General features: G+C 46.5%; 1 protein-coding gene across 1 annotated transcript; it reads left to right on the top strand.

Annotated features, from left to right (window-relative positions):
• The first annotated feature begins 995 nt into the window (after window positions 1-995).
• Window positions 996-19,214, top strand: GATA6 (GATA binding protein 6). The gene is made up of 6 exons (XM_054285158.1): window positions 996-1,890; window positions 5,336-5,502; window positions 8,849-8,974; window positions 10,296-10,383; window positions 10,531-10,637; window positions 19,047-19,214. The coding sequence occupies exons 1-6, from the start codon at window positions 996-998 to the stop codon at window positions 19,212-19,214; spliced, it is 1,551 nt and encodes a 516-aa protein (XP_054141133.1).
• Window positions 19,215-20,910: the final 1,696 nt, after the last annotated feature.

Raw genomic sequence — 20,910 nt, 5'->3', positions numbered from 1 at the left:
CGCCTGCTCTCGCTGTCACTTCTCTGTGTCCCCTTTCGCTTTCTCCCCCTTCTCCTAGGGGCCGGGCAGCGGGCTCTCTGTGTCTGTCTGTCCGGCCTTCCTCATGCCGGCAGCTCCGAACTGGCCCCGCTCGGCTCGGCAAGGGTGTCCCGGCTGCAAGGTGTGCAGGGCTCGGGGCCGGCCCCCAGCCCGGGCTGCCCGCTGGATCCGGCCCCTGCGGGAGGCGCATCCCGCCCGGCTCGGTCCGGTCCCGCCGCCGCCGCGCACACTTCGGGCCCGGCCCGTGCGCATCTCCCGTCCCTCAGGGGCCTTTCCCTCCTCCTCCTCCTCCTCCTTTCCGTGACCTTGGGCTGGAAATAGGCAAACAAGCGAGGAAGAGCTAACATCGCTCTGCGGCGAAGTAACCTTAAAGGGATCGCCTTACTAATTGTTTTCTCGGTGGAACCGAGTCAAATGACTCATTCATTGAAATAATCATAACAACGACAGCAGCCAAGAAAGGGCGGCAGAGACAGAGAAAAATGCCCTCTCGCCCCCCTCTGTCCCCACGCCCTTACGCCCACCTTTGCCCCGGCGTGCTTCACGTTCAAATCCGCAGCCCGGGATGCGAAGGGAGAGGGGAGCAGCCCTCCCGCCGTGCGGAGAGCGGGGCCGGAGCCGCAGCCCTGGCCCCGCGGGACTGGCGTCTCCCGGCTCGTCTTGGCCTGGGCCGCCTGATCCCATCCCGCTGGGGCGAGGGACAACACAGCGCCGAGGCGACATGACTGATTGAGCGCTCAGAGGGGCCAGATAAGCCCTGATGAATCTCATTACGAGAGGGAGACGGGCTGTCCTGTTTGCAAACTTTGTTGTTATTATTTCTCTCTCCCCCACTTCCCTGTTCTTTTGTGTCCTCCCTCCCCGCCCTGCCCTGCGGATCCCCCCTCCACTCCTCCTCCTCCTCCTCCCCTCCTCGCCCTTCCCCATCCACACCCAGCGGCTAGAAGGGGACCTGGATGGCCGTGGCTGAAGGCGGCTGGTGCGCGGTGAAGCGGTGCGCTGCTGCGGACGCCGGCGGTTCCTCCTGTCCCTTCGCGACCAGGGAGCCGCGCCCGTCTCCTCCTTCGCCTTCCTCCTCCTGCGGCTCCCAGGGTGAGCGCGGATCCTGCAGCACTCCTCGGCCGGAGACCGACGGCAGCCACCGGCCGCCCCCCGCCGCCGCCGAGGGCAGGTCGCTGCTCGCCCCCTACGTGCACTTCGGGACCCCGCACCCCTCCGGCCGTGCCGGCTGGGAGGACATCCTGCTCTTCGCGGACTTAGACCAAACCAGCAAGCTGATCTGGTCCAGCCGCGGCCCCAAGCTGAGCGCCCTCGGCGCCGAGCAGCCCGAGGAGATGTACCAGACCCTCGCCATCTCGGCCGCCCAGGGCCCCACGCCGTACGACGGATCTCCGGGCGGCTTCATGCACTCCACGCCCAGCTCGCCCGTCTACGTGCCCACCACCCGCGTGGGCTCCATGCTGCCCACGCTGCCCTACCTGCAGGGCAGCGGGGCGGCCCAGCCCAGCCACCCGGGCGGCGGCCACGCCGTCTGGTCCCAGCCGGCCGCGGAGAGCCCCTCGTACAGCAGCGGCGGCGGCTCCCACCCCTCGGGCCGCTTCCCCTACTCGCCGAGCCCGCCGGTGGCCAACGGGGCCTCCCGGGAGCCCGGCGCCTACAGCAACAGCCTGGGCGCCAGGGACCAGTACAGCCCGCTGGCCCGGCCGCTCAATGGCTCCTACCCGGGCCCCTACACGTCCTACGTGGGGCCGCAGCTCGCCCCTGCCTGGCCCACGGCGCCCTTCGAGAACTCCATGCTGCACTGCCTCCAGGGCCGGGCCGCCCCCATCCCCGTGCGGGCACCCAGCGCAGGTAGGAGCCGCGGGCCGGGCAGGGCGGGCAGGGCCGGGCCGGGAGGGTCCCCGCACGCCGGGGCTGCCCCCGGAGGGGCCGCGGGGGTGCCGGGGGCGCGGGGAGCGGCGGCGGGGCTGCCCCGGCCGGGCCGGGGGTCGCTGGCGAGGGGCGGCCCCGCTGTCCGTGTCCGTGTCAGGACGGCGGTCCCGGGACCGCGGCTGTTCTCGAGCGGAGGTAACTCCTGTCGTTTGTGTTGAGTTAGGGGAAAAATGCTCCTCCAAAAATGCTCCTCCAAAAATGCTCCTCCAAAAATACCCCTCCAAAAATACCCCTCCGGCGTTGTTTGGAGTATGGCAATCGGGGTTACCAATCCTAATATCCCAAAACGGATTGCCCGGTGTAAACTTAATTTTTAAATTTTCCCAAATCAGTACATTCCTGCTTTCCTTAAGTGCGGTTATCTGGACAAGGAACGGTGACAAATTCACTGCAAATTAATAGTTCTTTGTATCATAGAGGAAAATTGCAGGGGCTCACTTAACCCAGTTTGGATTATTTCAGCTATAAAACACTTCGTTGCTTCATTAAAAAAGAAAAGCAGCGAAGCAAAATCTCGTATATGAATGAGGAAACGTAATTTATGAACTGCTGCTAAAATACAGCACCTCCTGAGGGGTTTTGATTTCATTTCCGAGATGCCCCATCGTTATTTTTTGTTTTAGGAGATTCTCGGTGTCATTAAATCAATTGTAGAAGTGGAGTTTGAGCTGCGATGATTTAGTCAGAGGTAGAAAGATTAAGGATTATTGCAATCTGTTCAGCTTTAGAATAAATCTATGTATATATAAATAGAGGTTTATAGACAGGTGTGTGTGGCTATGTATATGTATTTATATATACATGCTCTGCATATATTTATTATGTATATATACATATTTATGTAAATATGTGTATGCACACAGATTTGATCGTCATTCACTTTAAACATAAACTACCCACCAGGTGCATATATTTTATAGACACCGTGATTTTCTCTTTCAGTGCAGTGTTGCAGAAAATTACCCCGTGGATTTTTGTCTTTCTGTAGGGCTGTACACACAATGCTCCTCCCGTCTGTCGATGACACCCTGTAGATTTAATTATTTTAATCCTCCCACTTGGTGTTTAGTACTCTGACAGAGGGAAGAAATTCAGTTGTAGCAGTGATAGGAGAAGCCACATCTCAGGGTAACAAGAAAGCTGAGTTTTAAACTCAACTTTAAAAAGTTATAGTGTGAAACTGGGTGATGGAGAGCAAAACAATCAATCGTGTTTTCAAATTTTTTTAATTATTATTTTTTTAATTTTATCGGGAGAGACGTGGGGCTGGAAAATCTCACGGCAGGGAGAGGAGAGGGGTGAGTGAGAAGGAGCAGAGAGGCGCAGGAGCCGGGCGCTGCTGGGGGAGGCTGGGGCAGGAGTGTCAGGGCAGCCGAGGAGCGCGGCAGCTTCCCCGGGTCCAGCGGGTCTGTGCCGCCCCTGTGCCTCCCCCCCACGGTGCTGAGGGCCGGAGGGGTCGGGATTCACCTTTTCCTGAGGGAAAGGACGGGTGCCAGCGCAGCCGCAACGCGGTGTAACGCGGGGGAAGCAGCCCGGAGCTCCAGGGCCAGGCGAAATTTCTGCTCCTGTGGGGCAAAACGCGGCTGCAAAGCCGAAGGTACGCCTTGTCCCGTGTCAAAATTGTGGGAAAATTGTAGCCGGAATGTATTTTTTACGGCTAAATATTAGACAGTTTGATTAAGCTTTCTTAACGGTACTCGTAGAGATGCTAAAACAGTATCTAAAATTAAAACTTTATTTTGTTTGCTTTGGAAAGAAGTGTAGTACTCACTCTCTAAGGGGAAAAATATTTGAAAATGCCCGAGAAATATTGTCAAGGCAGAATTTGTTTCTGCAAGCCCGAAGGCAATGCTATAAAATAAATAGCCGAGACAAAATACTGTTTTAAGTTCCAGAGTCCTTGACGTCCTAAACATTTTTCTGGTTACAGTCTTCAATGGCGCTTTTAGTGCAAAGATTAATAAATCTTAGCGATGTGCTAAGAGCTAGGAGCTGACACCGTAAGTTGAACTGTGCTCTCTGGGCTGTGCCGTGTGCCCGTTCCTCTTTAGCGCCTAATAATTCGCAAACGAAGGGAGGAGAGAAGCGTGTTTGGGTGGGTGCGGGCCAAAAGGCCGAGTCTTTCTCAGCTCAGTGCCCGTCGTGGCACCGCAGCCCACTCTCCAAAGCTGCTCGACCTTTACGTGCTCGCTTTCGCTGCGCAGTGAAACTTTAGGGAATAACCCAATGAGGAATTTAGGCAGGTAGCAGAGGGAGGAAATAAAAAATCAGTGACGAAGCTCTGAGTCTGAAACATACGTTCCCAGATTCGACTCGAAAGCTGCTGTAAAAATCCAAACATCTCCTTTTATTATTTCTGCACAACGTGGCACAGTCTATGTAAAACAAGTATTTATTCCCTCCTCCCCCGAAATATGGAAATATGGAGAGGTGAATCAGAACAGGGATTCGCATGGGTGAAAGTATTAGCTTTTATAGGTGGGTTTTCTCTCTCTTCTTTCTTTTCTTCCCCCCCCCCCCCCCCCCCGTGCTTTTATACCTTTTTTTCCCTTTCAGTAACTATGAAAGGAGGAGGCACAATACCGCTTATTTTTCCATTTCCTCTGTTTCCTACAAACCAGCTCTAATTTGACCAAATAGCCGAGGCGAAGCAGCCACTGCCCCTCGCTGCCTTGGCACACCAGGGCCCCAAACGCTGCCTCCAAACTAGAAGCTTTACTAGTTTGAGAGGCATTTAAAGGCATTTTGAGAGGCATTTAAAATGAGAATTAAGGTAGAAAAGTTCTTGCCCAGCTTCGACCCTGGGGAATATTGGGCAAAACGACATATCCAGCTCCCGGGGTGGTTCTGGAAGTGGCTATTCTGACAGCCACCTCACTCTGCTCCCCTCTGAAGGCAAGCGCACCTCCCTTTCCGCCTAGTGGGCACCACGGAGGGGGTTTCGCTCCTCGAGTGGACCCCAGGCGGATTTCCCAAGGGTCAAATCCCGCCGGGAGTGTGCGGCGGGCCGGGGCTGAGTGTCCGGGGCGCTCCGGCTCTGCTGCGGCTCGGAGGGCAAGAGCTCCGCCGGGGCCCGCAGCGGCTCCTGCACGTTTAAATAAATAGAAAAAAACCCCAAAAAAACTAAAACCCACCCAAACCCAATAAACAAACAAAGCAAAAAAAGAAAGGAAAAGAAAAATCCAGGGATTTTGTAGAAAAAATCCCGGCATGGCCGCCGTCGCTGCCGGGGAATTGCTTTTCCGAGGGCCGCTCGCTCGCTCGCCCGGGGCCCGGGTGTCGGCGGGGCTGTACCGGGCTCGGCGGAGCCGTACCGGGCTCGGCGGCCGTGCCCCACCGCTTGTCCCTGTGCTCCTGCCCGCAGAGCTGCTGGAGGACCTGTCCGAGAGCCGCGAGTGCGTCAACTGCGGCTCCATCCAGACCCCGCTGTGGAGGAGGGACGGCACCGGCAACTACCTGTGCAACGCCTGCGGGCTCTACACCAAAATGAACGGCCTCAGCCGGCCCCTCATCAAGCCCCAAAAGAGAGTGGTGAGTCGGGAGGGAGGGGAGGAGGGCGCCGAGAGGAGCTTTGCCCCAAGGAACCCCAGCCAGCTGAGGCGAGGGAGAAATTTGGGGCAAAGATGGGGGAGAGCAATCCGTGGATTAGCCTGGTGATCCTCTCGGCTGTAAAACTGTAGTGGGGCTCCTGTGCAGGTTTGCAGGCCAAACTGGTCACAGTGAGGGGTGACAGGGCTGCCTGCCTTTTGGGAACCGCTTCGCATCCACTTCCAGGCAAAATCTCTCTCTGCCCCCTTGTGAGCTGCACACCAGGCATGGGCCAGCCTGGCTTTTCAAGCTATGAGCCCCATCTGTGAGGGGGATTCAGTGGCTTGCAAGAAATTTGTGCTGCTGATGTTGGACAGAAAAAAAAAAAAGAAAAAAGAAAGAAATCAAGGTTAGAAAATGTTTGTTCAGAAGGCTAGGAATTTCTCCAGACCTGCTTTGTTTGCTGAGAGCTTGATCCTTGGGAATGTAAGCAAGTTTTGTATATAATTCAAAGAAAACCAATTGTTTAAACAATGATAATAGCCTTTGTTTTGTTTTACTCCTAAGAAATGAGCGGCAATTTTTCTAAAAATATACTCCTAAAACTAGGGGGGGAAATAAATAGTACAAACCAGAACCCCTGTTTATAACTCAGGCTGGCACTGAATAGGCAAGGAGAAAATTTAACAAGCGGGAACCGCACATTATGTTTAGCAAATCTGGGTGGAGGTCAGCAGACAGAAAGAATACGCTCCTCAGTAATGGCTGTTACCGAGCAAGCCACAATAAATCACACCACTATAATCCAAGCTGATGTTTGGACCCTTGTGTATGGAGACAGTGTATCAAACCCATCAGCCTTTCAAGCCCCTTTCAGTCATGCCTGCTGCTTTGCTCCATGCCTGTTTTCCTTGGGCTGAAACACCTACTGTTCTTTATTTCACAACCATTTAAATTTAGTGCTCTTACGGGAGCGAGGGGAAACAAGACCCAAACACTCGATGGTTGGAACGGACAGTAAGCGCTTGGGAACCAACCCACCTCTGCTTAAAGACCTTTCTTTAAGCTAAAGAGTTAATTTAACTTTAGGCCAGAGGTTTACTGCTGCAAGGTGTCTGTTTTCTCTAGCTGGCCATCAGGTAAATTTCATGACACAAGGTGTTATCTCATTAGCGGGGACAGATGCAGCAGAGGGGCCAGATCTGCTGATTGTCTCAAGCATCAGAGCCCAAATTGCTGTGGCACCCTGGGCCAAGGCAGATTTCAAGTAGCTGACACCCTGTTCTAGCATTTCTGTGTCCTTTTTTTAAGGTTTTTCTTTTTTTTTTTTCTTTTTTTTTTGGTTTTTTTTTGTTTTTTTGAGGGAGGGGTGGGGGTGAGAAGACTAAAGCAGAGTCAAACTACAGCCCGATTTCAGTCTGACACCTCAGCAAAATAACTCTGAAATAGCTCTGTGTAACAATCCCTACCAAGTGCCCTGGCCATAGCTATAAATCAACATGACTCTGTGTTCATACAGTTGGAAATATGTAGGTGAGAAGGGAAAATGTTTTGAAAACGCTAAACATGTTTAGATTGCCCCAAAGTTTCTGATAAAATTCCTGCATCAGAAAAGTCGTTTTAGCTTCAAAACATGCCAAAACTCCATGTCTGTTTAGATATGGGAATGAGCAAAAGCTATTAAAATAAAATGTATGAAGGTTCAGACCAGGCTGCATAGAATTTAATGGAGTGAAACAGCTGACAGCATTTCACTTGCAGAGAAAGAAAAGGAAGCATGTGTGTTACAACCAGCTTTCTTTTACTCAACGTGATCATACAAAATGCATATTGAGCTGAGGGCATAATTTGAGTGCTGTGTGCGTACATATTTAATAACTAAGTCAAAAATTCTGTTTTCATGGTACTTGGATTTTTAAAATTAAAAATTGTTTTTGTGTACTTCAGCCTATATAACACTTGGCTGGGTGGTTAGTTCTTTTCCCCTGCGTAGTTAATAATGGATTACTGATTCAAGATTTCAAAATTTGTATTTAATCTGGAGCTTTTTCTGAGCTGTGGTGTAAAATGACGGCTTACTGCTAAAGACACTCAAGCAGACAATATTCAAGAAACTCAGTTATCACTCTGGAATATTCTTCATTCTCAAAACATTTTTATTGATTTCCCCAGTGGCAGGAAGCCCTGTGGTATCAAAGGTGACCCAGTTATGTCTAACAACCCAGCAGTAAATGATTCAAGAGGAAGGGCACTGTACCCTTAAGTTAGTAATTTCGGTTATGGGCACTTTATGGTCAGAATAAGATTAATGCAATCCTCTGAAACTGACTTCTCCATGTAAACTTGTTCAGCTGCCAGACACAGAGCTAGGCACAGATTTTTTTTGTATTTTTTTGACAATGCGATACTTTGAAAAAGACTAGATTTACGATGTAGCTGGAATTCTTTGCTTGGGATGAACGTAAAAGAGATCAGTTGTTACAGGGACTTTTATAACCCATTCACCTTCATTTCACATGTTTATGAGGACTGCCTTCACTTATGATATACAGCCTGCAGCCATAAAGCTCTGGGTTATACGGTTATTTCTGATACAGAGTTGCTTCATCTTGGCTCCAAACTCCACGGAAGAGTGTCATAAATGGCTTGTTTGCAGTGGGAACCTTGTTGTCACCCACCAGCTTTTCTGCTGGCCAAGGGAGGCTCTGCTCGGTAAAACACGCTCCCAAGGCATGCTGTTTTTTTGTACAATGATAAAATGGGCGATGATAAAAAGACCTTTTCATGAAAGTAAGGCTGTTGTATGTGTTACCCCGGGGATGCCCAGGAAAGTTTTCCCCAGATGTGGTGCCACCGAGGGCAGGTGATTAAAGTGGATGATTTTTCCAATGAGTCAGGAGTATCAGTGGCAGGATCAGAGCTGCCCTTCACCCACCACACAGGGGAGAGGGCACTGAACTGGCTGGGGAGGCGGCACGGGAGTGATGTGCCTTCTGTCCAGCTCAATGGAGCTGTAGTGGAGATATTTCCTAGCTCTCCTGCTGGAAAAAATCCCTGTGCCTGGTGGTCTGAACAGACTTCTGATCGCCAGCTCCCAGATGAGAATTTTGCCTCTGCTGTGACTGCCCAGGGTTGAAAGACATTCAGTACGCCTTCACAGCATCTTTCCACTCTCTGATATGAGGATAATTCCGTTCTAATTCTGGGCTGTGGCTGACAGATACTATTAAAGAAAGGCTCCTACCATCCCCGCCATGTGTTAAAGGACTTTTTACAAAGCACAAAGACATAAATCATTCTCTGCTGCCCACCTGTTCATGCCGTGTTGCCTGTGCTTGCCCCCGCGCAGCCTTCGTCACGGCGGATGGGGCTGTCCTGTGCCAACTGCCACACCACCACCACCACGCTGTGGCGCAGGAACGCCGAGGGCGAGCCCGTCTGCAACGCCTGCGGCCTCTACATGAAGCTCCACGGGGTGAGTGGCTGCTCCAACAAAGGGACATCCCCTGCCAGCCCTGGTGGGCTTTGGGGAAGGGGTGCTCCTCAAAATGTCACCAGCAAAATGCGTAGAGCAACCGAAAAATGTGTGACTTCAGAAGATGATTGTACCACTTTAACTTGTTATGCTTTTGAGTAGTGATGTGTTTGCCACTGTAGCTCTCTCAATAGATTCATATAAAGAAACCACCTCTGGACGAGCAGCAGTGGTGTTTTTGCCACTGGGATTTAAGCCAGCTCTTTAGTAGGGAAAAGATCCCTAGGCCTTTAATGAGACAGTTTTCCATGGGCAGACATAGCAATGCCAGCAAAAGGGCTATGGCTATTCAAGCCATAGCCAGAAAAACTTTAAAGGCAATTTCAGCCTTTGTTGGGCAATAATAAAGTAAAAAAATTAAAGTAAAATAAAGCTCTGTCCTGAATGTGATAGAGCGTGTTTTGGGTGAGACCCCTGTGGATTGTGTTACTGTGAAGCATAAATGTTTGAAGAGCAAGGGCATTAGGAATGATTGAGACGTGGTCTAGCCTTCAATAAAATGCAAATTATGTCACAGGTTTAAATATTATAATGATAGAGAACACATGAATTTTCTTTCCTCAAACTGGTGTTAAAATATATTTTAAGCTGGTATCTTTGTAGTGTGATTATTATTGTAATGAACACAAAGATTATTTTTCAGCACATTTAAATACAAATTTATCCCTATAAATATAAATTTAGATACTGTAGAGCTGTATTATGGGCAGATCTGCTTATAGGAACAAATACTAAGTCAATTCTTCTATTCTAAACCTTCCGTCCTAAGACTTTTCCTTGTGATGATCTGGTTTGCAGAGCTGGTCCACAGGATGAGGATGAATTTTTTTCTCATATACATTCTTTCTTTCCAGAATCAGGCACTGGAGATAATTCCTAACTTACTGGAATAATAAATCAATGATCAGATATACCCCATCCAATTTAATTTCTTATGGCTTACTGCCAAATGATGCTGGTTTTCCCTAATGCTGTCCTGTTTTCCTGTGGATTAATTGAGGAGTTGAAAAAACTATGAAGTTTGCATAGAGAAAAAAAAGTTTCCCTACTTTCTTAATTCAGCTACGACTCCCCTTGAATGAAACTATTGTTTTGCCCAAATAAAATGCAAATATTTTTTAGAATTAGTACTGTGACACAGAGAAAATTAACTTGCTATACAGACATTTGCAACATCGTATCTGGTTTTGTAGTATATTTTGATTTTTGATTAGAGTACCTATGCAACTCTGTGATTAGTGTGGAAATTTAATTTTTTCAGGTTCCTCGGCCTCTCGCTATGAAAAAAGAAGGAATTCAGACAAGGAAGCGAAAACCTAAGAATATAAATAAATCAAAGGCATGCTCCGGTAAGTATAAAATATATGAAAGTGTAGCTGCAATAGTTTGTAGTTGTATTGGTTTTTTGCTGTTGTTGTTGTTTGGGTTTTTTTTTTTTTTTTTCCCTTCTCTGTCTGGAAAATATTTATTTTTAATGCCAATTCCCAATTTTCCAGGTAACAGTACTACTGCAGTTCCCATGACTCCGACATCCACGTCCTCTACCAACTCAGACGACTGTAGCAAAACGGCTTCTCCCGGCGCACAGCCTGCAGCCTCCGGGGTGAGTGTCTGCATCTGCAGGCAGGCTGATCACTGGGCAGTGTTATCACAGCTTTTATCTTATCTAGCAGAACAATAATCTAAACAAACTTTCCAGTTTTGTTAGCTGATACCAGAACAAGATTTTCGGAGGATATTACATATAGCTGTAAACAGAGCGACAAGCTGAAGTACTTTGCAAACCTTCTTGATTAAGATCTATATAATTTTTATGATAGTTAGCCGCAGCTTAACCGCAGACATTTTGTTTTTAAATATTCAGGTTCTTTAATTTCAAAGGCTTTCTTTTGGACAGAAGACAATAAAACATGCTCAACCTATCCTTTCACGAAACAATTATACATACACACACACACACACACACACACACATATATATATATATATATATATATATATATATATTTATCCCAATGGGTAAAATCCAGAAAAACATTATCCTGCTGTATGAAGTCAATCATACAGGCTTTTGTCTTAAACTTAGAAGTGCAATTAAACCCTGATCCAAACTCAGCTGAAGTCAGGCTGGAGCACTCTGCTGACTGCAGTGCGTGGGGGTTCAGCCCTCTGCCCACAGAGGGTTTTTCAGGGGCCAGATGCTCAGCATCTGGCAGCACCAAGCTCCAGAGGAGCACCCGAGGAGTGCTGATCATCCCCTGCTTTAGCTTTGATCCTTATTTTACATCATGTACTCCAACCATCTCAAACTTCCTTTCTTCACTCAGCATGTGTGATAAATACTGCTGCTAAACTTGTGAAGCTGAATGTAGATTAATTTCTAGCTGCTTGGCTGTACCTATCCATATCCACACTCACTTCTCAGCCTTCTGCATCCCTTAATCTGCCACATAATTTCTTTGAGAAACTTTTCTAATGTGGCTTTCTTTAGTTCTTTATTAATGAAAAGAAGACATTGTTTATAATAGCTATTTTTCAGTATGTCTTGGATTTTCTACATTCAAATTACTTTCAATAGTTTAATTTCTGATGTACAAAGTTTCATTGTACAAGGGGAAGAAAAACTCATTTTTTAGCAAATGTGATTGTTTGTGGACTGACAGGGCCACCCATTTTCAGAGGCACTGGATTTTGGGTTTGGATCCTGTGAGACTGGGATAGTACTAAAAGGGCTTGTCTTTGACATGAGAAAACCCTGTCAATCCAGTAAAATAAACAGATCACATAAAAAAAAAATAGAAACACTAACTTAAATGTGAGCTGTTGCAGTTTCAGAATTGGGTTTCAGACTCCCCCAAGGAGCTACTATGCGCTGTTTAGGCTCTCCCTTGGTATTTGCAAAGGAAAAAATGTAGTCAAATTTTCCTTAAATTTTCCTTGTGTTACCTCAAGCAGTACTAGTGGTCCTGAGCAGTGTAGTGAGGTTTATGTGTTGGATAGACAGGGAGGCACAATCCCAGGCTAGACTGAGCCAGCACATCCATGTGCTGCTTGAGGAAGGAGAGGCCATATAGACGAGATCTCATATCCACTATGCTGCTGCCTCCTTGGCTGGCTAAAACCTGACTTCCTTTCTGTGGTATTTCTCCCTAGAAGGGCACATCAAACAGGTTATTAATAATCTTTATGTTATAACTTAAGTAGTACCATTTTTAATATGGTTTTGCCAGATGGAGTTGTGTGGGTACCAGAGGAGAGGGGTGCAGGGGCATGGATTGAGGGCTAAAAGACTCCTTGGGAACTCCTTAGCAACTAGGAGCAACTCCCAGGAGGGACCTTGAGACTGCTCTTACTTACATGAGGGCATCCTCAGTGACAGGACTTCAGTTCTCCCTGATTTTTCTACAGTAGATCAGACTGGGAGAGGACACCTGTACAACAGCTGGGAAAATCTGTCCCCTTATATCCAGCAGGCAGCATGGTAACATCTGCGCAGCCTTTTCCCCACCATGATTTGATCAGATGTGCCTTGCATATGCAAAGCACTTGCAGATACCCCCTCGTGAAAGATTTCAGTGAACGGAAGTGATGGAGAGGGACTGTGCCATGTGCTGAAGAGAGGAAGTTGCAGTGGCAACCAGACGTAGGGTCATCCTCTGACTCCATCCCAAATTATGTGAAGGGCTACTGATCTCCCACCCCTGTGCCCCAGTCCCAGATGTGTGTGAATAAAAAGGGGATTTCCAAGGGAGCAGTTGTCAGGATATGTCACGGGCACAGTCACGTCCTTCACTCAGGCTTCTGGCTTTGCCCAAGCAAGCATCTGTAATTCAAAGGGATGAGGACTTGGGAGGCTGGAAGTTTAAAGTAGAAAGTGGTGGCTGTTAAGATGGGGTCTCATCCCAGACATCATTTGGGAACATGATCACTAACTGCAAAGAATGCAAAATAATTTCTAAAGGGTCTAAATCCTATGGAAGGGACTGAGCACTCGTAAAGCTCATTTAAGCTGTTGTGAGTGAAGAGATGTCAGTATTTTAGAGCAAGGCAGCCTGATCACATGCTGAAGCAAAGATGCTCTGCTAGACTTCTGTTTTCTTGGTTATTTTTTCTTTTTCCTTTTATGTTGATCTATTGATAGATCAAAGGTTTGTAATTATTTCTAGAATAGGCAATGGCTTTGCAAAGGAGAATAAACTTCTTCAGCTCATGTCAGGAGGGAGAAAACTAAACCCTCAGATGGATGAATCCAGGCTCTGTAGTCTTTGGTGACTTTAAAAAGACCAATGTTGATTTCTGACAGTGGCCTGCCTGAACAGAGAACCTGGCTCGTTCCCATGCCTTACACAACGGGCATGGCAACTTGTTTTTGTTTTGCTCTGTTTTTGCTTCTCTAGCTTTTATTCTGTGAAGAGGGGGAAAACGCCAAATTGACATTAGGCAGAGAAATCTGATGACGTTTTAGAAACTGTTGTGTGAAATTCACAGCAATGTTGTTGCTAAATGAAACAGAGAAGATGAATTCCTCTACTGGTACAAAAGCAATTTATTATGCCTTTTGTGGGAGGCTGCCAAAAAAGTTTCCAGTTATGTAGAAATCTAATGGAAATGAAATTCAGCAGAATTCATTTGTGTCAGTAATGTTCACTTTTTGCCCTACCTTTCTTTATCTCTTTTAAAGTAAAATAAAGAAGGGAGGGCAGAAAAAGAGGAGGGCAGCAATTACTCTTGGCCGTGTCTTTGAGACTATCCATTTTACAAAGGGAATCTTATATGATGCCAATTCTGAGATAAATTAGCAAGAACCTTAAATGTTGATTTTACGTTCTAGCTGAAGTTTAAACATTTAAGTGATACGATTAATGAATTGCTGTGGGGGCAAAGTTGATTTCAAACATCCCAAAATGTAGAAGTGTTTGGATCGGAGATATTTTGTTGTCCTATTGTAAAGGGGCTATTTGCCAAATTCACATCTGGATCTAGGATCTAGGCCTATTTCTGTTTTCCTAAGCACAATAAGTACTGGGTGTCCTGTGTTACTAATATGGAAAGGGTCCAGCTGCATGATATATGAAATTGCCTTACGTCCCCATAAAAAGAAGATTTGAAGGTTTCAGACAGCCTGCATCTGCATCTATACCTGCTCTCCCTTTGATGCTGCTGAAACTGTACAGGGAAAAGTTCCACCAAATAAATTGCTAAATGAAGGGCATGGTCTGTAGTGCAAACCCATCCATTTCCATGCAGGGGCTCCAACAAGTGTGATAACCAGAGGGACTTTATTCCCTTATTAGGATAAAGGCAGTATGAAACCTGCTGTAAAATCTGCTTTTTTATGGCAGGACACGGAGGCTCCTTGAGCCACAACTGATGTCAGAAAAACTCAGCAGGACCAGGGGAACTCTTCTTTCAGAAGGCTCTCCTGTGTCCTTTGCATCCAGTTTGGAGTTTTCTCAAAAGGACCATAATCTCACACCACAGAAAAACTCAGGAGGAAAAACTAGCGCTTACTTCCCTTGGAGGTTTACCTTGAGAAGTGGTTCATGACTGGCTCTTCAGTTTTGTAGGGTGGGAAATGAGAGAGCTGACTGAGATGGCCTCAGCATGTGGTGAGCTAGCAGGAAAAATGCAGTTTTAACTGTCTCCAAAATGCTGGACAAGTGGGGCTGGACTGGATTAATGCCTTCTCCTGCATTTGCCTTCTCTTTTTTCCTGCCAGAAGAAGAGGATTGAGCTCTTCTCAAGAGGTGGTGTTTAGGCAGCAAATTGATAGGACATTCATGCTGGCTACAGGGAAATCAGCCTCCAGAGAGTACGTCCTGTGTCTGGATGAACCGGAGATTCAACCTCTTAAAGCAATGTGCTAGCCACCTGGATATAGGGGAGCTGAATGTCCAGGGGTCCTTCAGATTATCTGATAATAATATTCCAGTTGTATGGAATAACTTTGTAGGTGTTGGGACAGTTTCCATGAGAAAGGCTCACCAGCATGGTTGGTAGGACTTTCACCTGGAAAATGGGAACATGGTGCCTCAGTCCTGGTATGAGTAAATATTTATCTAAACCAGGTGGAATAAGATCAACAGGAGGCATGAGGAACGTGGCAACCTAAAATACCAAAGAGCATGGCAGACAGGGCAGTATGCTGGGAGATATGATACTCTAGACTCTAGTTTAAATTTTTCTTGGTCTCCTACCTCTTCTGCATCAGTGCTCGGTCCTGGACAAAATGGGAAGCTACTTTCTTCTTCCCACTCAGTTTCATACACTGAGTCTTTTGCTTTTACATTGAGTAATTTTCTTTGTTCTGTGTATATGTATTCAAAAAAAAGGCATTTCATTTTTATATCAAACAGAAGGAAGCAATCCAGCTTTTTTGTTTCAGTGGGGAAAAGCAAGGAAAAAGTATTTTTGCTTCTATCCCAAAATTCTACATGCACATGGACGCATACCTTTTGCTTGGTTTTGTTTTATTGCCAAAGCAATAAAGCCAGTTACTCATACAGCCCTTGACAGCAGTGGGTCATCAGTTTTCCAAGCCATGCTGGAAGTTGCCTCCCTTAGGAAATTAATGAAGTATTAACCACAGATTTATGTTGCTATAATACAAAGGAGAGATTAGAAGATATGTAAACTTACACGTCTGCAGTATAAACAAAAGGATCAATTGGACTAGCAAGAAATGACAGCTTTGTGTACTAAGAGGGTCGTTACATCAGTAAAAAAAGCTGTCATTTTGCAGTGCCAAGACTTTCTCATTGGATTCCAGGGAGTGACAGTGTTGGGAAAACGTGCTCTTTGTGGGGATGGGAGTTATTGCAGGGAGGCTGAGGCTGGAAAATTAGGGACTCCATCAGCTTGCCACAACACTTCATGTGTGAAAGAATTCTTTGCAAATGTATTTTAACTGACCGTAGATATCATTTACGTATTGCGAAAGTAAACTAGGCTGAGGAGGAAGAGAGTCTCAGCTGAGACTCAGCTTATTGCTGACTTAATGTAATGTCCAAAATTCATGGAGCATTTTGAACGTGTTAAGTGGATGGAGCAAAGGTCTATCTGATAGACCAAAGGTCTGGATCAAGGCCCTTTGCCCCCCTCCAGCTGACCTTGCCCAGCGCTTTTCCCTCTTGGCTGCGGAGGTGTGGGGGAAGGCCAAAGGGGAAAGTGTCCATCCCCTCTCCCTGCTCTCTGTGGTGGGCAGATGGTGCAGGAAGGAGTGAGTGGAAAAAGCAAGAGTCTTTCAGCCAGAGCTGCTGCTGCTGTTCCCCGAGTGCTGGCAAGTGCAGCCTGAGCAGCCTGGATTTGATGTGGAGCAGCTTTAGTGGGGGTTAATCTGCCTCTAAGGTCCTGATGGCAGGTTTGGGTGCAATCTAGTTGTCTCTGTGGCTCGGGCAGAGTTCTTGGCGCCTCTGTACATGGTGGGAAGGTCTTCTACAGAAAGGCCACCTCAGATACAGACCACCTGCCTGGGGGCTGACTCATGACCAGATCCTCCTGGTTTGGGTAAAAAGAAGAATGTTTGCAGATACAAACACAACTTCCCTGTTTGTTTGAGAGGCAGGCTCTTCCCAGTGGACTTCATTAATTTTTTCCTCTGGAAGCTCACCTTCAGCTGATTATCTGTTATCTATTATCTATTATCTATTATCAGATTTCACCAATAAAAATAAATTAATTACCTTTTTATAGATAGAGCCAGTAGCTGTGAATTAGACCCCAATGCTGACTTAATCAGCATTGTTCAGCTTATTTATTTCAGCTGAAAAAAGTCCTCTATTAACTAAGTGCAGCTTCTGTTGTCTTTCATCCCTTAAAGCTGGAAAAGTAAGAGCAAAGGTAGGGAGGCTCAGGAACAGACTTGTGATTCTGTCACGTCCTTTTCATGAGCCAAAGTTTGTTTTCCATGTCTCACTTTGGGAGCTGCCCAAGCTGCCTGGATTTGTCATGACTTTACTGGGGTGGGGTTTCCAGGGCTGGCAGTCCTGCCCGGGTCCTGCCCGTCCTGGCTCAACAGAGCCAGAATCCGGCCTTGGACAGGCAGGGATGGGCAGTCCTCAAACAGGACGTGCCTCCATGTCCTCCCTTCTGGGGTGCCCGAGGGAGGGGTACCGCATAACCCCACATGGAAACTGTGGGTCCCTGCACCCCACCTTTGTAGGGCTGAATCAGGAAAAGGTGAATTACACTTTCCAAGCCCGGAAAAAACAGGTACTGATAAGATATTTGCGTACCAGAACAGCAGTGGTAAATATGGGCGAATGGGAACCTTTCAGAGCAGCTCCTTTAGTATTTTTAGCTCAGGTTTAGCAAATGCTGCTCAACTAATTTAAACCCTTCTTCCACTGTGGGAAGACTGAAGCTATTAAAAATTATGTCTATTGTGCTAACAGAAATGTTTGAGGCATTAGAAATAAAAGGAAGGCTTTGAAAAGCTGGGCTGATGCAAGACCAGGGCTGTACACAAAGGTTAGCATGGAACCTGCCTCACTGAATTCTCCATGCACAGTCACAGGGAAAGAGGATACAGAGATTCATTGTCAGTGATTGGCAACTGTCTGTTCAAGGGAGGGATAAAAGCAACTGTCTGTTCAAGGGAGGGATAAAACTTATCTCTTAGGATTAGAGCTGTTTCAGCTGGTTTTGGGGGACAGCTTTTTTTTCCTTCCTTCTCTGCATTTCTGGGTAGTGACTAATGGAGTGGGATCAGGGTTGATGACTGGGTGGAAGAATACTGACGGTCAATCGTTTTAATAAAAGGTTAAGAAAATACTGGAGCCCAGGTTATTTCAGACAAAAATGAGTGCTAGCAGTGAGTATCTCTTTCAGAAGGTGAGGTTTTCCCTGGGTTAAGCATGGCAACAAGAACCCTGCTCCACACCATTTGGAAATTACCCTTGAATTAATGAAGTCTTGCTTTTCCTATGTCAGGACCGCTCGCTTGGCACAGCTCCAGGAGAGCCAAGAGCTCTACTCTTGTAAAATGATTAAATATGTATACTTCGTACTTAAACAGCAGGCAGGAAGCTTCTGCAGTCACAGTTTAGGATAGCCTTTTTCTTTTTTTTTTTTTTTTAAGGAATTTCATCCGAAGACTATCCATTAACAAGTAAATTAAGGCTTTAAAGTTGACATATCCAAGAGTTAATTTTGCATGAAGTCAGCTCTTAAACATTTCCTTTATCAGGTGAAAATGTTGCCCCTTCTCTGTCTGGCACTGCGAATTTTTCCTCTTTAGCGGATCTGCTCAGCCTCATGGAAAAAATGATTGTTCCTTTGTCTTTTTAACTCTCCATTTCTCTGTTAAAATAAATGGACTGATTCCAGTGTGGTTCAGAGGTTCATCTCCGTGCCTACCAGGGCTTCCCTGAATGTTGTCTTGTGCAGTCAGCAGAACAAAAATATTCTTGCTTCAAAGGCATAGTGTTTCTCTGCTGAAGATTAAAAGAGCATCTCCTTTAGTGGCCAGTCCTACAGGGACAAAGTGGTTTTGGCTGGTGTTTTGAAGGGTCAGGAATGATTTTAAGCATTTCAAGGGCTGAAGAGCCCAAAGAAAGCTGCTTTCCAGAAGGTGCTGTGTATCTGCTCTTGGAGAATTAGGATGTATTGGGCTTCTCCCATGGGGATGAAAAAGTAGAGCTGCCACCACTCCCAGATCACATTTTTGATGCTGACAGCTGTGTCTTTTCAGTAGGGGGCAGTGGGACACATGCACATTTCCTTCTTCATCATGAGGTGATTTCCAAGTTTTCTGCACATCACATGGTTTCGTTTCTACCTCTCCAAACACAGACATCACTGCCATCAGCAGGTCTGGGCGTCTCGGCTCATGCTGAGACATTTTTGTTTCAGGATTTCAAGGCACAGAGGCAAGCAGAGGGCAAAGCCTGTTTTTGCACAGAAATCCTGTCGTGATGGCTGTGCTTCAGGCCTGCCGTGCTCTCACTCATACCCCAGTGTGTGCCAAGCTCACCTGCTCAATGAATCTCTCTCTGCTCTCCACCTCCCTGCAGGCGAGCTCGTCGGTGATGTCTGGCCCCGGAGAGAGCACCAGCCCCGAGAGCAGCAACCTCAAGTATTCAGGTCAAGATGGGCTGTACACAGGAGTCAGCCTGAGCTCCACGGCCGAGGTGACAGCAGCTGTGAGGCAGGATCCCTGGTGTGCCCTGGCTCTGGCGTGACCTGGCGCGAGGGAAGCTGGATCCTGGCAGCCCCCAGACATCTGCGCGCAGTTTCCTCTGTGGAGAGAGCGGTCGCAGCGGCAGTGAGAGTGCTGGCAAAGACCATTCCTCTGAAACAGTTTTTGAGCCTTGGTGGCAGAGGTGGTTTTCTACTTCCGAAAGAGGCTTTGCCAAAGCATCCAGTTCCTCAACTATGCAAGAAAAATGTAGGGAAAGCAAATGACCACCGGGGATAGCTAACGCAGCCTTACACTCTTAAAAAAACCCTTCAAAGCCCCCCTCAAAAAACATTAAAAAAAAAACCAAAAAAAAAGGAAAAGAAAAAACAACAACAAAAAAGAAGAGATAAACCCACGCCTATTGTTAGATTCCAGAAATACATCCTCAACTTACCCTGCAGCGCTGCCTTTCTGATTATGTAGTTGTTTTCACTCTCTCGTTGCCTTTTCCCCTAAGAATTTGGTGGAAGTTGTCAATGTCGAGGAGGGAGTAGCAAAGACTTTATTTACCAGAGATAGTGAGATACTTTTTAATGAGTGTCAGAAGCGCTTACAGCTTGAGTTGACACAGACTTCTCGCACCGAAGATTTGGTGTCTTCGCCCCGTCAGACCTCTCCTTCCATGCTCTTCATCTTCAGTGTGCCTTGCTCTGCTCTTCAGAGCCCAGCTATGTCCCTGGAAGAAATCACAACATTTGGTACAAGTCCCACAAGGTCCAGCTGGTTAAGGAGATTTTGGGATTGGTGTTTTTTGGTTTAAAATATTTACTCACTTTTCAAGACTGCGATATAACTTTTAAAGTACACTGTGACTGAGATTTATGAAAGTCCATATTTCCTGGCTGAACTGTGTGTAGAGTCAGTCAAAATTTGTAAACAGGGTAGCAATCAGATATTTTTCTTCCATATATACAATAATTTTTTTAAAGAAGTGCAATTTGCGTTGCAGCAATCAGTGTTAAATCATTTGCATAAGATTTAACAACGGTTTTTATACGAATGAATGAATGTAAACATTTTAACTTAATGGTACGTAAATAATTTAAGAGAAAAACTTAACTAGGCATCCTTAGGCTTTTTAGCGCAACAAAAATGCACCCACCTCCTGTATTTCCAGTTGTTAAAGCAAGAGTTTCAAAGAACAAGCCTTCTCTCAGGAAAATTGCCCTAGCCATTTGCTCCAAAGTGTTGTACAAAAATGCAAATGCATCCCCAAGGGGTTTTTTTTGCCATTGAGTAAGTGTGTGGTGGAAAGAAACAAATTGCAATGAAACTTTACTACCTAACTGATACATGTGTAAATACTACAGAAGATATCTAGGCATCTCAAGAATGTAGGATGCAATCTGTATAGTGTGACTGATGCATAGTTAGGTTGGTTTTCATTGGTTTTAAAGTGGGACATCATTTGGAAAGTTGTTTCATCAGAGCTTTACAAATAAAAGGGTATCATTTTAGATTTTTTTTTTCTGTACAGTGTGCCTTTTCCTTTGTCTCCAACACAATTGTTAAGCTGCATTAAAAGCTATGGAAATGTACCTGGTACAGGTGGCATGTCTGATGGCTGCAAGGAAAGTCTCCAGCTGAGGTGTCTGCTCTGCACTGTGGGCTTTTCCTGCAATTCCCTTCACTACACCTTCTGATGATCTGTAAAACTAGGGCTTCCACCTACCAACACAGGCTCCTCATGGACACAC

The sequence above is a fragment of the Melozone crissalis genome, unplaced genomic scaffold (assembly GCF_028551555.1).
Source record: "Melozone crissalis strain CALT ecotype California unplaced genomic scaffold, PUWL_Pcris_2 ptg000042l_1, whole genome shotgun sequence".
Taxonomy (NCBI): domain Eukaryota; kingdom Metazoa; phylum Chordata; class Aves; order Passeriformes; family Passerellidae; genus Melozone; species Melozone crissalis.
Note: the sequence above shows the minus strand (reverse complement) of the source record. Positions and strands in the feature narration are given on the sequence as shown.

Excerpts from the sequence above, each read along its gene's own strand:
- GATA6 (XM_054285158.1), top strand. The coding sequence starts at position 996 with ATGGCCGTGGCTGAAGGCGGCTGGTGCGCGGTGAAGCGGTGCGCTGCT. Across the intron at positions 10,384-10,530 it reads TAAATCAAAGGCATGCTCCG|GTAACAGTACTACTGCAGTT; the intron begins GTAAGTATAAAA and ends CCAATTTTCCAG. Across the intron at positions 10,638-19,046 it reads CACAGCCTGCAGCCTCCGGG|GCGAGCTCGTCGGTGATGTC; the intron begins GTGAGTGTCTGC and ends ACCTCCCTGCAG.